At 43.8% G+C, this 17,145-nt stretch overlaps 1 protein-coding gene across 3 annotated transcripts in view; it reads right to left on the bottom strand.

The window, feature by feature from the left end:
* Window positions 1–15,951, bottom strand: part of plpp3 (phospholipid phosphatase 3) — a 30,711-nt gene extending 14,760 nt beyond the window's left edge. The window contains exons 1-2 of one of the 3 annotated variants that reach the window (XM_020081283.2): window positions 15,289–15,951; window positions 887–1,044 (exon numbers count right to left, since the gene is read on the bottom strand). In XM_020081283.2, coding sequence (XP_019936842.1) covers window positions 887–1,044; window positions 15,289–15,427 — 297 coding nt within the window. In that variant the 5' untranslated portion in view covers window positions 15,428–15,951. Of the gene's footprint in view, window positions 1–886; window positions 1,608–15,288 lie in introns of all 3 variants that reach the window. The other 2 variants (XM_020081284.2, XM_069522360.1) reach the window with 2 other exon arrangements.
* Window positions 15,952–17,145: the final 1,194 nt, after the last annotated feature.

The following is a 17,145-nucleotide window of genomic DNA, read 5'->3' as shown; positions in this document are numbered from 1 at the left end:
TGTGAGGGAAGTAACTAACACAAGCCGTCTCCTGGTTTCAATAAGCAGAAGAGCTGAGTACAGTGTGTTTGCGTGTGTGTGTATATGCCCACCATGCTGATGGTGAGGAGACGGCGGTAAAGCGATGTCTCGGTCTGGGAAATTACGAGGGAACTGTGCCACCAAGGCTCTGGGGCTGTAAAGATCATCTGGCCTGACCATGTGGCACTAATTGACACATACCCCATCAAATATCATTGTAACATGTTTCCACTGACCCCTGCTAATCTCCTTGGCAAAATATTTGAGCCATACCATTACTGGAGCAAGAGTCAAGTCACAGATATAACGGCTTCATGCTGTGACTAACTGGTGAGACACCTCCGGCCATCAGCATGGGAGAGAGCACTGACACGTTCACCCAGAGTAATGCTCAGGGCAGAGAGGGCACAGAGTCAGGGGGCAGGGGTAAGAGTGGGAGGCATGAGAATGGACCAGGGACTCATAAAACCTCTTTGGTCTTTAGCGTGCATGCGTCAGCACCCATACGCACAAACACATACTTCCTAATTCTGGTGGGGGGGGGGGGGGGGGGGGGGGTTCACTGCTACTGGCCCGCTTGGTGAAGTAATAAAAAACAGGCCATCACAAATGGCTTGATGACTCAAAAGGAATTATTGAAGAATAAAGTATGAGTAAGTCAGAGAACATTACAGAATGGAGGAGCACATAGAGCACATTCACAGCACTGGAGTGTTTAAGAATATAATGCATGATACAAAATCACTCAAACGTTTTGATGAAGGGGCTATATTGGATATGAGCTTTCCAAAAGTTTAATACAAAAGAAGTGGGTTTAAATTGGAGTAAAATCAGCAAACAAAGGGAGGTGTGAGGGTTGACTTACAGAGAAGATGGCAATAAGAATGCCAACACCACAAAGCACAGCATCACTAATGGTGTCTCCCTCTTTTCGGGGGTAGCGGATGGACTCGTCCGAACAGTAAAACCCGCGACGGTACGGCTTTATGGTGCTAGTCTCAAGGATCAGGAAAGGCAGGCTAGCTACAAAAGACACAAAGGAAGAGGGGATCGGAGAGAGAGAAAGAAATAGAGGAAGAGGGAGGGGGAGAAGACAGAAAGCAAAAAAGCACCAGGTCAGTGACACAGACATAAACAGGAGAGAACAGGGGAAGCACAAGGAGCATGCTGGCACCAGAGGAACATGGGATACCGCAGAAGTGGGTGGGGCTTAATGGCTTCATGTAGGAGCAGCCTAGAGCAAAGGAGTGACTCTTGTTGGATAAAACCACGACATAAAAGTCATACTATATCAACTTTACTAGCTTTATTAATGCTCCCGGTGTGTTGTCACTCCTTCACCGCCACTGTCATGAAACTCTGGCCCTCCCTGTTTCTGCATCCACTGTTCCCCAAGGCCAACGCTCCCTGTGAGCTGGGGGGGGGACTTACGGACACCACGGGCAGTGTCAACCCAACAGAGGTAAGCACTGAGGAGGAAACAGTGCTGTTCTTGTAGGGGTAACTCAGGCTGGAGTCACTGCAGTACAGACCCCTCTGGTAGGGTCGAACCGAGTTGCGGTGCAGAACCAGGCTCGGCAGCATAGCTACACACACACATACACACGCGTACACAAACACACACACACATGATTGGATAGATAAGCCAACACACATACATACATACAGTACATATCACTAACTCCACTTACCTGTAAGCTGAGGAAAGAAATATCGCATTAAGCAAACATTTAAGGAAATTCACAGGAGTGTGTGTGTGTGTGTGTGTGTGTGTGTGTGTGTGTGTGTGTGATGCTGTTGACTCAGCAAACTCTCCCCTGCTGTCCTTGTTGACAGTCTGACACCAGGCTATTGTGAATTGAGAATCTTTAACATGAGGGCCTCCTCCCTCCTGGCAGAGCAAATACACACTGACATTTAGGCCTACAGATCCATTATTGGAGACAAATAGCAACATAGGGACAAGGTCAATACACTGTGAGGAGTTTAGTGTGATGGATTATAAGGGAAGAGAGTGCCATTCCCGATAGGATCATTAAAATCTCTTTCTCCGACAATGACCAGCTTAACATGGACTTCGTACTAGAGAGCTGGCAGGGTAAAGTCCATTTTTTGTTTGGATCAAGTGATTGGGACATTTCTTTTCTCCTCAAGATATATGTCTAGTAAAGTTCAGGATTGCAGTGCACGTGTCAGAGCAGCTTTACAAACATCTTACTAACTATTGACAACAAAGCAAATAAGCATATATCCCAAAATACCAAACTCCTTTAGCATGAGGCAGATGATGACATGTAAGAACTTTGTCCAAACACCACAACAACAAATGGACAAAGAGTTGAAAGCAGTAATAGATACTGAGTTGTTCATATTGATTCAAGCCTTTGGTGACACACACACTAATGTCCGTACACAACCAGGTACCATTCTGGGGAAATACATATTGTCAAACACACTCTGTGACTGTAAATGTTTTTCTTGAGAGATTTAAAAATGTGTCAGTGCCGACAGAGACTACACTAAGCCCACCCAACTCTGGAACATTTTTCTTGAAAGCATAGCAAAGTCCGTTTGTATGACCATAGCAGCTCATAAATAGAATGAGCGCAAGACTTGGAGGTGTTGTGACGACCTACACTCAGACAAACCAACATATACCTTCAATGTCAGACTGCACAGAATATATATTCCCACATGTGGTTTGTGTGCTCACATCACAGGGATTTTTGCCGTTTGAGTCAAAGTCAGGGATCTACATATGAATGTTCCTAATGCGACTGAGAACCACAGCTGTCATCAAACCCGTGATGGGACAGGGAGATCGTGTTACTCTGCTGTCATGAAAAACAGCACTGAATTAAAGAACTACATTCTTTAAAAAACCCTCAAAACACACTTTCTTATGCTCGCACTCACAGCTCCTTAACATCTACTCCCACTTGAAAGAGTGTCTACTGGATCAATGCGTGGACCCTCATGCCCACACTATCCACACTATTATATACTGATATTCTACCTTTTTTACTTTCATTTCAGTGGTCGTGGTGGTTTCTGACCACAGAAAATGATCATTATCAAATTTGTCTCCTGCATGCGAAGCGCCTTGGAAAAAAATGTTGAGAATTTTGAAGTTTAGGGAACTTTGAAATTCAACCGTCAAGCAAGCATGAATAAGGAGTCTGTGACAACTGAACGAATTCCATCTGCTGATGAAGAGCATGTGACATGATTCAAAGCTCCTTCAATTTTCCAGAAACAAGAACTAAATGGACTTTGGGCTTTTCATCCTGATGTATAGAACGCAAACTTCTCATTTGTAGCCTATCGATCATTTCTGCAACTAAAAACCAAAGGCTTCCTCTTTACACCAGCATGTTCATGTACGTGAGTGATCCTGTGATAGGTGTTTTCAGGTGTTCTAGAATGGACAGGGATAAAAACTGATACTGAGCAAAAGTCAGTCTTGACAATCCTGTTGCCACACTTTTTTTCTTGGTTAAATAGCAGAAAGCCCAGAATATTGGCACTTTCTGTAGTCTTGATGATTCCAACTGTTGCTAACCATCTCCCTCCTCTCTGCATGTTTCTCTCTTCTTAGCAAAGAGCAGCAGATGGTACGGTCACTGAGGCAGACACCTGCACAAACAGGGTGCAGAGCCAGGGCTCGACAGGCTGCTGGAGGGCCCACACAGGGCTGGGTCAGGCTTTGGTGGTGTCTGAGGAGCACTATCCACACAACATGCAGGGTAGGCTTCGGGGCTTGAGCCAGGGCAGGACGGTCCATTTCAGACACGACTTCAGATGGACGGATTCTGGTGCGTTTCCTGTTCTTGTGAGTCTTTTGGCTTAACGCCCCTCTGAACTTGGCTAGAGTTTGATACCTAAATATGAGAAACCTCATAAGTTAATGTACTAGCTGAGTTCTGTTGGGTAAACACTCAGTTGGGTAAAAAACTTTTTCAGACACGCTTTCTCTCACGCCAGTCTCAAATCTTGAATCTCCATTTCCATTTTCTCCTCCTCCTCTTTCCCTCTCTTTCCACATTCCTCCTCTCTGGCCTACTTGCTGGCCGGGGTAGGGGGATTCATATGCTAATGAGGAGAAGTGAAAGGAGGTCATTGGCTTAACAGACATGGGAAACATGCACACGCAGACAAACACACACATGCAAACCAATGCTTAAAGTCTAAACTGATCAGAGAGCACCACGGAAACAGTTGACGATCTGAATGACTCATAGGTGAAAGAGAGAAAACAGCGTGTGCATTCTCCAGAGACAGTCCGTGAAACTCTCAGCGCAAAATAAAAACCCACTCTAGCACGAACACCGCAGCACATCAGAGCCTCATCTGTAAACAGCCGTGTTAAGAAATATGACCTCTTTTATGGCGGTGGGATAAAGAGAGAGTGACCTTCACAGGGCCCGCTGACCCTGAGACAGAGGAAGAGTGAGGTGGGGGAGTGTCAGAGGAGGGAGAGATAAGAACAGAAAGGAGAGAGAAAGAAAGAGATGGGCTGGGCAGTTGGAAAAGGCCAGTGAATTAAAAAACAACTATTTTACAAGCTCTGTCGTGAGGTCAGTAACGTGCAGTGATGCCAGCAATTCTCCAATCCTTACTAAAACAAAGATTCGGAGCAAACTGTCCCGCTTTAACTCTAAAGGTCTTTGCACACCAAGTCCATATTTTTTGCATCCTTTTTAAAATCCACCATTCACTAATAATCAAGTGCAATGCCTGTTGTTAATTTATTCGTTCTGAAAATTGTGAAGATGATTTTTGTGGGTCCATCCAATCATGATGCCTAACAGCTCAAACAACTCTCTGGACACCTTTGACAGCTGTGAACAAATGCAACAAATCAGACCTGTTCAGAAAACTTCAACACTGGACGAAATTAAAGGCGTGTAAATGTGATTGACTAAGGCTAGTTTTGCCTTACTTGATAGAGTAGTGTTCTGTCCTTTTACGGCCAATGAGCCCTAATAGGTATCAAGCCACTGAGCTACTTTTAAACCGGACAAGCAGGCGTCTGAGAATAACTGGAGCCTAAAAACACATCAAGGGTGAGAAAGTAGAAGAGGAAAGAAAAGTTCTGAAAGTATGGTAAACGTAGAAGTGGGTGGCTTGGCGAGGTTGGGAACAGTTCTATTTGTCTTATCAGATCTTGTCATGCACTTCTCTCTTTCAGGCTACAAGGAGAACCGCTACAGACCACTAAAGACTACTTACCACAGGTCAGGGAGAGAGAGAGAATGAGAGAGAGAGAGAGAGAGAGAGAGAGAGAGAGAGAGAGGCATTTCTTTGGATGAATTAGTGTTTATGTGCAGAGGTCATGGCAAGGCCTTTGTGTGTGTGTGTGTGTGTGTGTGCACTTGCGTGTGTTGTACTTATTTTCCATCTGTAAATCCACTCACATGTTCATGCTCTGTTGCCTGTGAGAAATCACTGCACAAAAGTGTGTCCACGTGTGATTATAACATGGTGTGTGTGCATATGTTGGCACGCTTTAAGTTTACGTATTTAAGATTGCTATGCACAGTATGTCTGTGTGCATAACCGCATGCGTTTACGTGAGAGAGATTATCTAACTGCCACTTTGATTGGCTTTGGGGTTAAATTTGGTGCTCCATAGCAAGTGAGCAGTTAGATTAGCAGGACTAACAGGACTAAATCTTATTTTTACATATTCTACGGTTATTAAGGGAAAAAATGCATTATACTGTTGGTATAATTTGTCAGGATTAACATTTTGGTCTTTTAAACATCCTGGTCATTAGTATGCAGTCCAAAGTTCCTTGGCCCTGAGGAGTGAGGATCAGCAACGTTCTATTATTTTCCCTCATCTTAAGACGGACTGTACCAGCCAGAACAGGAAACAATAGCTATTCTTATTCCAGCTAAAGCTCAGTGTCGCGCAAAAGGTTAATTCCCCTTGACATGGCACTAATTTCCCTGCAGAGCAGCACCTGCATGTCTGCTGAGACGATAGTGGGAAGCTTCCCGCTCTAATGACTCTCACAACTCTATTGATATTTTAATGTGCTTTCATGGCTTTCCCCGGCAGAATTAGAACGATATCGTGATTATAGTGATTGAGCTGGAGTGTCAGCGCGCAGTGTGAGAGGTGAATGGAAGGCGGAGCCGGCCAGAGGAAGAGGCATTGTGGTGGACTCTAATGGAGGATTTCCTCCTCCTGTCTCTCAAACACACCATGTGACCCGTCCTGAGAAGCAGTGGGACAGAGACAGAGGGAGACTCAGAGGAGGGTTAGAGGCTGAGGGGGTCATGACTCCGTAGACTGGCCAATCAAAGTCTGTCCTCTCTTCTCTCATTTCTCTCACTGCAACAGATCAAATAGCTGTTTTGGAAATAGCTGCTAAGCTTAGTGAATAACAAGGTTGCAAACCAAACCACTGTGCTTTTTGATACCAACTCAAACAGATCCAAAGCACAGAGAATCAAAACATCTGACGCCCTAAAAAGATATGTAGTTTTTCTTACTTTAGAAATTATGATGGGCATTTTCCTCTATTTTGAAACATCTTAGAAACTAAAATAATAAATTGATCAAATTATGTATTCCAATAACAATTAAACCAAAATCTATTATCCATTACAACACTACGCCTGCAGTCTATCTGTCTAATATAAATATAGTTAGCTGCAGCAGCACTTAGTACCAAGTCTAGTATAAAAAGTATATCAACATTTTATCAAGCCTTTTAATCCCTTTACATAACATTTCACCTCAAGTAACAGACACTTCCTGCCACACACCCTGACAACAACCTGATCTATCTGTGTGTGTGTGTGTTTCTTACACAGACACATGGATAACGTGAACAGATCCATTACATACGCTCGTCTATTTCAGTCCTGCAGATCTTAGTCTTTTGAGAATGCTTCTGACATACTTCTATCATTCAAATCTACACATCTACACACCCTGCAACACAATGTGTGTTCATGGACACTCTAAAGTGGCCTGTATAACTAACAACAAGGATGTATCCTGTGTTGTGGTTATTTGATAAGTGTGTGACTGAGAGAGAGCTGTTTGAGTTCAAAGACATTACATTAAACTAATTTAATTAGACGCACTATTCTAGCCTCAAGTTGTGTGCAAACTCCTGATGGTGTTTCTGTGTAAAAAAGATAAGGCTTTTGCATGCAAACAGTGAGAGCATGAGAGTGTGAGTGTACAATAACAACAAGGGATCAGACTTTGATTATCTGTATCTTTATTTTTTTAAACTCTGTTGCTAAGCACTTTGTTACTTGTATTGAAAAGTACATGCAAATAAAGTTGTTATTATTATTATTATTATTGTATATTAAGAGGCGGCATCTTAATTAATTACATTAATAGTAATTTTATCATCAGCCCCAGTTTAACTTTATACAAATATATATCTTAACATTTATAAATGGCACACACCCAGCTTTCAACTAAAGAAGTGCTGGGACCTCTGGGGTGTAAAATACAGCCTACCAAGCAGCAGCTTTGCATGTGATTACATTTGTCACACATCCAACATTACACAGCACTGTAATCCCACACACTTGACTATATCTTTAGGTCACTAAAACCAGCAGCATGAGTATGTGTGGCCTTCCAGACATTTGGAAATGGAGTGCATAGGTTAGCTGAGGTTCATGACAAACCCTGGAAGTAGCTACAGGGCCAAAGGTCAGAGGTCAGGGATGTGACATAGCTCTAGAATTAAACTGTAGAATACAAGAGCAGGGCACAGCGGTCACTGTTACACTGCTGATTATATATTTGTGTGTGTGCCTGTGTGTGTGGCTATGTGGGTGTTAAAGTGGATTACTGTGGTTCCACTGGCAACTTCAGCAAAGTCTTTCTCAAACATTTTTCCTAAGTTGTCGACCACGGAGCGCTTTATAAATGCTCTCGCAATCCAAACAAACTCAGCCCAATAAAAACCACCCAGATTTTATAAGTATGCATAATCACTGTTTAGGAAACATACATTTATGAGCATGTGGACGGACACATACATGTGCACACTGGTACAGATGTTTGACTCCAGATATCAGTTCTTTGTTGCTGATGTGTCTCACACATGTACAAAGCTCACAAATACACAAACACAGGCAGACACACACACACACACACACACACACACCCTGGAGTGGCTGAGGTCAGCAGAGTGGTGTACAGAGTGAATCCCTGTCCTTTTTTCCCCTTCTGTGTGAATGCTACAGGAACTGGGGGGCCGCTGGCTGAAGCATGTGCTTACTCAGAGAGATTTTATTCACAGGAATAAATGCCTTTTACACACAGGCATCTGTCGGGACACTCTCTGGGGGACTTTTACTAGCAGGCACCTGCGAGGGCAGCCTCTGAAGTGATGCTGCCAACCCCGTGTAGCTGTTACCTTTCTAAGCAACATTTGAAATGATGTTGGATCCAACACTGCTCTGTGGTAAATCAGCTGTGGTCTAGTTTAGCACGTAGAGGAGGCGAGGGGATGTTTTTAATGTAATATAAAAAAAGTCAGTTTCTACTCAACAAGACATTCTTAATGATGATTGGCTGCAGTTGAAAAAAGAGAAAGACACAGCTGCTCCAATGAAGGGAAACTTGAGCAGTGCCCAGGGGCCATATGGAGCTATTTGGCTGGTTGGTTTGGTAGCTGGCTGGGCGTTTCTCTGTTGTTGCCATAATGGCATTATTACCCTATGGGACAAAAGCCAGGCTGTGGAGAGGAGGACTGAGGAGTCTTTGAAACGTGATGCCTCTGTCTGGATAATTCTCTCCTAAACTTCACTCGCTACCCTCCTCCTTTTTCTTGCAATCCCTTCCTTTAATATTCTCCTCCCTCCTGCACACACTGTGGACTGTGGTTATCTAGAGACAATAGGTGTTAAATTGGGGCTACAGTGTGAACGCACTGCATGATGTTCTCTAGTGTCGCAGGCAGCCTCGTCATTGGAGCCTCTTCTCTGTATGCAAACAGGATAGGGCTCAGTGGCTGCAGCACAGATAAGGCCTGCTCCATAATGATGCTGAGCTGATTACTCAACAGTGCCAGCCACAGCTGAGCAGATAAGCTCCACGGCCCACAATCCAGTCAACAATGCAGCTCGAAGCAGCAACAGCCATAAACCTCTGACAGATAATCAAGCAGGCCTTGAGTGCAGAGTGAGGAGTCTCTCTCTCTCTCGCTCATCTCTATCTCATTTAATTTTTCCCTCCCCTCCATTCCATCCTCCTTCTGTCTGTCTGCCCACCAGCCTATTGGTCCTCGTTAGCGGAACAAAGAGCGCTGAGATGCATCAAAAAGGGTATTGTTCTCAATGGAACAGTGAAATCTCTCTGACCCCCAACCCCCCATCTGTGGACACACACACACGCAAACACAGGGGATTGTTGTGGCCAATGTAGTAAGAGAAAGTGACAGACAGAGGGGCCTGTGTCACAGCAGGGAGGCCCCGGCGAGGACAGGGTGGTGTAACGGAGATATGTAATGAGGGCTGCAGCTCTCAGTCTGTTGGCCGTGATGAAGCAGAGCTAAGATCATCTGCTGCCTCTGCTCTCATTTACATTAAAGAGCTTGCATTACCATTACGATTGCTGGTTTAAGGATTCTCCAGGTCCCACAAAGAAACGGATAAAGAAAGTAAGTTGACTGTGCAAGAAGCAGAAATCTCAAAGTTCTTATTATAATGGGTGTAAAGGACAATTAGATGTTTAAGAGTGAGTTTTCTGCCTGCACATAGATTTACACAAAATATTCATTTACAACACACAAGCTTAAATACTACCAACAAACATTTATGGAAGCTTCCCACCCAGTAATCTAAGATGATCTAAATGAGCAGGTTGAGGGTGTTTATCTGTGAGGGTTATAATCATAGAAGTTGAAGGGAGACAGGAGGACACGGAGGCTTTATTACACTATTGTTGTCGCAGAATAAACGACGAGCTGCTGTTCGACTATTTAACTGTAATTGAATTGTTTGCCGGGATGGAGACAGTGAAAGAAATAGTTCAAAGAGATAAGTGTGTCTGGTTCCAGCATAAAGCAACTGTCACATTAGTCGACCTGAAACCTTCCGCCCTACCCACGGAATCACATGGGGCACACGTGCACATGCACACACACACAAATCAAGCCACAGATGCCTTGCACATGCTATCCCATCACACACACGCTGCAGACATCCACAGACTATTTCACCCTTAAGGCCACCGAGTCCATCTAATGACAACTCTGGTTGTCCCTCTGCCTCGTAAAAAACCCCACAGGACGCACACACATGCACACGCTCACACCTACACAACTTTAATAACAGCCCTGCGCACACACCAACCCTCAGGCTTTGTCATTTAACTCCACCAGCATAAACCAGCCACATGTCGCAATGATGTGCTGGAAATGCCACACACACACGCAGAGGCTGACCAATATGGTTTAGATATACATTTACACAATAAATGTGCACTTAGAGTTACAGTCATTCTTGAGGGACTAGTAGCCCTGTAGCCACATGTGTTGTCATGAACATCTGCTGATTATATCTTATTACAAAATAGAATAATTCTGTGTTGCCAGAGGACGCTCCTCACCTTCTAAAGAGCCCCAACCTCGCCTTGTCCTGCAGCCCTAACATAAACACACACAACCACCCACCATAGACCAACCCCTGCAGCCACAGACTGCACAAAGACATGCATACATATACACACACATGCAATCACATTGTAAATACCATACGCATATCAATTGTTGTCAGATGTGAATCTTGAGATAGATGTTACTTATTCCTCTGCTCATGTCTATAGAATGTCTGCATCGAGCCCTCGGCTGTGTGCAAGAGCAGGAAATGTTATACAAAGAGCAGTAGAGGCACTTGTCCTATATCAGTCTATTTTCTGCCTGACCTTTAACCTGATCTGCCAAACAGAAGAATAGACTGACAAGGAGCAACAACAGAGGAACATAGAAAACACAAACGGCTTCAATATTTATCCACAGTAGAAGCTCGTGGTACCTCTGTGATATAAAAGTTAACAACTCTCAGTATGGTGGTTAAGAATGATGCTGGCAGATTTCATGGGGGAAATAAACTACTTTTTACCTCCATCCATCTTCTTCCCTCTCTAGCCAGAAGTCTAGAGCACTTTGTTTCTTCTTTTCCCAGCTCCTGCCTCTGCACAGACAGACTCATGCAGAATGATTGGGTGTATTTGCCCTTAGATCAAGGTCAGCGGCTTTGGGTAGAAGCCTGTGTTTGGGTTTGTGTGTGAGGGGCTCCCACTTACTGTTTGATTACAGGTTATGACTAGACACTTGGCAAAAACTACTTATCTGCTGTTGTTAAAAGGAAGAGGTCCTTGGAAGTACTTTTACAGTCTACGGATAAGCTGTGTGATTCCTTGAGTATGTTATACTCATATTTGCTATAACCGAACATACAATGGACTAACTTTAAAATGCGCAAGTCATTTGCCACCAGTACTATCCCAAGCCATTTCTCTCCATTAGTGCCGAACCAGTTAAGAGGAGGAAAGACCTGCTCAAGTGGAGAGGGAGCAAGGAGGGAAGGAAGGGGGGCGAGAATGGAAATGGACTGGAGAGAAAAAAAATAGACAGGATTTAATTTCACAACCACACCTACCTCCGACCGACACTACCTTTCCGTTTCCCACCCTTTCCTGAGCACCACACTACACACACACACACTCCATGCCCCCTGGTTCACTCACTCCTGAAATTGCACCATATGTCACATCAAGGGTCTTTGACCACGGTGGTGCAGCCAGATGAAGAATTTGAGAAATTCTGGAAAATATTTGGAGAGCGACTCAGGATTGAAGTGGCTGAGGCCTGCTAAGGTAGAGGTTTAACCTCTCCAGCTTTAATGAGCGGCTGTGTGACTGAAGGCTGTAATGCTATAGCAGCTAATAGGGAGGCAGGAGTTGGGTATAGAGACATATAGGGTAAAAAGCTCCAGGGCTGGTTATGATGCTGATTCCCCCTGGACCAAAAGGCCAAGCTCCCTTCTGGGGCTAATAACAATCTTCCCATCTATTGCATGTGGAAAATCACGTCATTGAACACCTGACTGTATCACAGATCAGATAGCGGTCGTATAATAACATCTATGAGTGGCTGGTCACTATAGCAATGGACAGACAGACCTTCTAGTGCTTTTAAAGTTCCAGTGTGTTGGATTTAGGGGGATCTAGTGTAGAAATTTTGTTATATATTCATGTTTCTTTCACTTACATTAGTGTACAATATACTGATACCATTGTGTTTTCATTGCCTTGGAAAAAGTTCTTTATACCTACATCTAAGGTGGGTCTTCTTCAACAGAATCTGCTATGTTGCATTGCCATGTTTCTGCAGTAACCAAGCACGCACAAACAAAACACAGGCTCTGGAGAGGTCCTTCCACATGATTCTGGCCACTGTAGGTTCACCTACATGCTTGGGAAAGGTAGTATTCAGTTTTTAGCAATCACTAAAACCAACACATTGCTCCTTCAAAATGAACCTACATGACCGAAAGTCAGCGGATCCAGTTCGGCACAATCCATGTTTATATTCAAGAAAAAAGGCAACAACATCCCAAAATATGACCCCGAGGACACTGGTGCTATGCGTCCAAGTAAATATGTGATGCTTAATCTCCACGGCATTGTGTAAAACTTAATCAGGGTTTGAGTGAGGCTACTTTTAGCGATATGGTTTCCTAAGAGTTTGAGTGGGTGACTCTTCAAAAAGTGTTTTCGCAATAAACATCCACTTTAAGGTGCATGATAGCAGGCTTTCAGACAGCAAGTAGTCATGTTCACGAGCCCAAACGAGACAGTGAAGGAGAGAAGAATGATGTTCCGCAGTCTGTGGTGGAGTTTGTGTATTTATAGGGAGTGTATGGTGGTTGTGCGTGTGCTGCTTATAGCAGCTCTAAATCAACTCTGCTGCTCAACAAGAGTGGAACCCGAGCCAACGTGAAATCAGCAGATGATGCTTGTGCTCAGCTGCCAACATCGTAGGCTGTAACTCTGGTCCCAGCAGTTGACTGTGGGTGAGAGTGCGTGTGTTCATATGAGTTATTCATCACCATTCAGATTCAGCTGGCTGTATACATTATTAGCTTTAATTACCATAAGCAACATTAGAAAGAATCACCTTTTTTTAGATTGCACACTTGAGTGTGTCCGCATGTGTGTGTGATAATAGATGGCCTCAGATGTCCTTTATGAAAACACAATCATTAGTTAAGCCTGAGGGTGTATGGCTGCCGGGCAGACTGACAACTAATACAAAGGTGATAAACAAATGTGTGTGCAGCAGCAGCTGGCAGAGCAGACCTTATTAAAGGTAATAAGATGTGTATGCATTAACTAGCTGCACAGTGTACACTACTGACACACACACACACACAAAGACAAAGATCTGCACGCCCGCATTCCTTGTTCCTCTTCAGCACCCCCCCACCCCCCTCTTTTCTCCTTCTCTCTTTAACCCCCCTTTGTCCCTCTATCCACTAAAACCCCCACATGTGACCCCTCCCCAAAACCACTAAAGTGGGCCAACCAATCCTCAATGGGGCAGCCAGATAGTATTTAGCATGACAAAAGAGAATCCATGCGACCAGTTGGGTCTGTGCGTGCGCTTACATGCATTGTGTATATCTGTGACATGTGTGTGTCGTTTGTTGGTGAAGAAGAGCTGGCTGTTGCAAGCTTTTACCAGCGAAGGAAGTTGGTTTGTGCAGGAAATTCACTCAACATGCGATCAAAGCTCATTGACATTTATATGAGTGCTGATGAAACAGTGTTTCTCTGTCTGAGGCTATTTAATGAGCGAACCAATATAAACCCACTGGAAAACTTTGTGTGTGTCAGGCAGATGAGCTTCTGTTACACAGCACTTGAGAGATTGTGGAGTTTATCTGCACCATTTGTAACATCCCGGGTAATAAACTCCTGCTCCTGTGTGGCAACTTCATATAGCCCCTTACTATCCTTGATGCTTCGGTTGCTCTATATTGAGCTGTTGATGCAGCTCCCACCTGCTCCTCTAATGCCCGGTCAGCCACGGGTCCTGCTTCTCCATCTCTCCCTGTTATACTGGAGAGGCATTCCCCTGCCACAACACATGCTTAAGCAATTATTCCATGCATTCCCCCGGACAGAGAGGGAGAAAGAGGGCTGGAGAGAGAGAGAAAGTAATTTGAAGTGGAGCGATCAGGGGGCAGCTGGCCAGGGATTTGCAGAGTTCTGGGATAGAATGTGTAGAAGTTAAAGCGCAACTCCCATAATCCTTTTCTAAGAGAGAGAAGGGGGAGACGGAGGGATTGAAAAGAGAGAGGGATAGAAAGGGGGGCCGCTGGAGCTGGAAAGGACCGGCCTAGAGTGACAGCGGCCAAAAAAACAAACCAGTTATCAAAGCAACACAAACACAGCACAATGCATCTGGACGGGACGCTCGCAGAATAACAAGTAACAAAACAGCACCAACAAATTGCCTGTTTGAGCAGATGGAAGCAGCAAAGGCCCCCCCTTCATCACCACTGCATCAGTATCATCAGTTCTGAATCAATACCTTAATTAAACTACGATTTTTTCTTCAGCCAAGGTGCATCTCTACTGAATGTACTGTATGTATTGACATCTCTAGCTGGAATGGCACCTCTGGAGGGTTGGGTCAGATGAGGGAGGGTATAGGGGCACAGGCTATTTAAAGGGCAGTAAAAAGGGCAGGTTACAACATTTATGCTGCAGCTACAAACCCAGTGATGCTCCGTGGATTTTGAAATCATCAATGTGCATGAAAAATGTGAAAACCGTCAAAGGGTTTTCTTGTATTGATGTAGTCAACACTCTACTTTATTACAGTCTGTGTTATTCTTGTGAATGTGACAGTACACATGTGATGTCTGGGTTGTTTCATTGTAAGATTACATGTTGTAAAGTGAACTTTTAAACACTGAAACACAGTTGTGTTAGTAATGTTTTGTTTCACGCCTCCAGCATGGGCTGCCTTGTTGAACTGGTTGATAAGGACATGCTGCAGGATTAGTTGTGTTGTGGTCACAGATAAGACCAAACGTTTTACTTTCTTTATTAAAAAAGAAATAATTGATTTGTTGTTAAACTTTTGTATAGTGTGCAAGGTGTCTGCCACTTCTGCATGTATAGTCCTCAACCAGATAATGTGTAATACATCCAATTTGAATTAAACAGAATTAAATAAGGAGTAAACTTATTCATAGACTTACCAAGTAGAAGGCAGAAGATGTCGAGCGCTATCAACAGCTTCTTCTTGCTGTTGTCAACGCCGTTGTTGTTATTTAATGTAGAGGTTCCTCCGTTCCTTGTCTCTTGGGCCATAGCTTTCTCATACATGTACTTTTGCATTGGAGAACTCCCCGGCTCCTCTGAAAACTCCCGCACCACGCGGTGTAGCTGGAGAAACTCTGACAGGCTCTCGAGTCCTTATAACAAATGTCACGCAAGTGTGCGGGAAAACAAACTTCCCAACTCGGAGGTCTCGTAAAAGCAGCGGATGTGCTGGTGCGTCTTCGTTGTCTCGTGTTTCAGCTGTGAAGCAAATCTAGATAAAGTCAAGAGTGTGATGAAGTGAACGGACCCGCGCCACAGACTCGAATCTGAAAAGTTGCTCAGCGCTGGAGATGAATGGAAAGCCCGCTCCCCTGGATCGCTCTTGGCTCAAGCACTTGGAGTGAGTGAGGATTGCGCACAGACAGTCGCTCTTGTTATATCAATCGTTCCTCTCCTCCTCCTCCTCCCCCTGCTCTCTTCAAGTTCCCCCAGCAGCTTGAAAGGCTCAGCCCTCTTCCGACAGCTAGCGGTGGGTAATCATCTCCATCCCTGCATGGAAAACTTTCTCAGACTGCAAGGGAACGAGGGGGATCAGGGCCAGCGTGAAGGCATTGCACCCCTAGTGGTTACGCACGGAACGACAGGCGCACTGGAGTGACTGGTCCTCAGTCTCTGAGCGGTGGTGTAACGTGATGTGTTCTTTTTCATCTAATGCGCACTAAAACAACTAAATCAATCAGCTGTCATTTCACAGGGAATGCGTAAGACCATGTTTATCCGTTTCACTTGAGATTTCTGCCGAAGTCAGTGAGAAAACAAAATTATGTGACTACTTGATATTACAAGTAAACCTTCATTAAATCTTATATTTACCTGTAGAAACTCCAGCATTGCTCACACTGGGAACATGCAGACGGTTAAAGCCTAGTTTATATTTTTATTGGGATTCCTAATTCTCTGTGGAAGGTTGATAATGGCAATTTGCTGATATCAGAACACATTTTTTCATCTGTCTTCATTTATAGTTAATATAATAATAATTCGCCCAAATGTGTTTAATTTGGATTGTTCTGGTCAGAAAAACCAGGCAAACAGCATTTGAAAAACATGAGGCAAAAGACAGAAAATATGTGTATCTTCTCTGGTTTTGATAAGAAATGCGCGAGCTCCTCAAACGTTTTCATGTTGTGAAAAAAGCTCTTTGAAAAATCTTCACCGCAGACAAACTAGGCAGGATTAACACAAAATCCAGTTTCTACCTTGTGGACAGGACGAGGAGCAGAATCCTTTGAAAAGACACGCACACTAGTTTTTGTACTTTAAACTAACACTGCCATCTAGTGGTTAAATGTGAACAACTCACCTCGAGTTCGTTTGAAACGCATCTTTCCATTGACTTCACCCATATACGAAAAATCAAACAGAAACTCAAGCATTCGTTGTTCTCCAGTCAACACTCTATTCCACATTTTCCAAATGTCTGCTGCCTTCTTTTACAGCTGTAGCACACACAATTATTATTTATAATCAAGATCATGAGGTTTGATGATTAGAGTATATGGTCTACTCATTTATTATTATTATTATTTTTATTCATTTTCTATAATTTGCCAATGGAGGTGTTGGTGCAAGGTGCAAGCTACATTATTTTACGTTAAAGGTACAGTGTGTAGAATTTAGTAATATCTAGTACCCTCTCCCTCCAAACATGAAAGAGAACCAGTGGCAGCCTTTAATTGTTATAAAACTCAAAAGGTGTTTAGTTTGTCCAGTCTGGACTAATGTAAAAAAAC

The sequence above is a fragment of the Paralichthys olivaceus genome, chromosome 3 (assembly GCF_024713975.1).
Source record: "Paralichthys olivaceus isolate ysfri-2021 chromosome 3, ASM2471397v2, whole genome shotgun sequence".
In the NCBI taxonomy this organism is placed as follows: domain Eukaryota; kingdom Metazoa; phylum Chordata; class Actinopteri; order Pleuronectiformes; family Paralichthyidae; genus Paralichthys; species Paralichthys olivaceus.
This window is presented reverse-complemented; position numbering and strand designations above follow the sequence as displayed.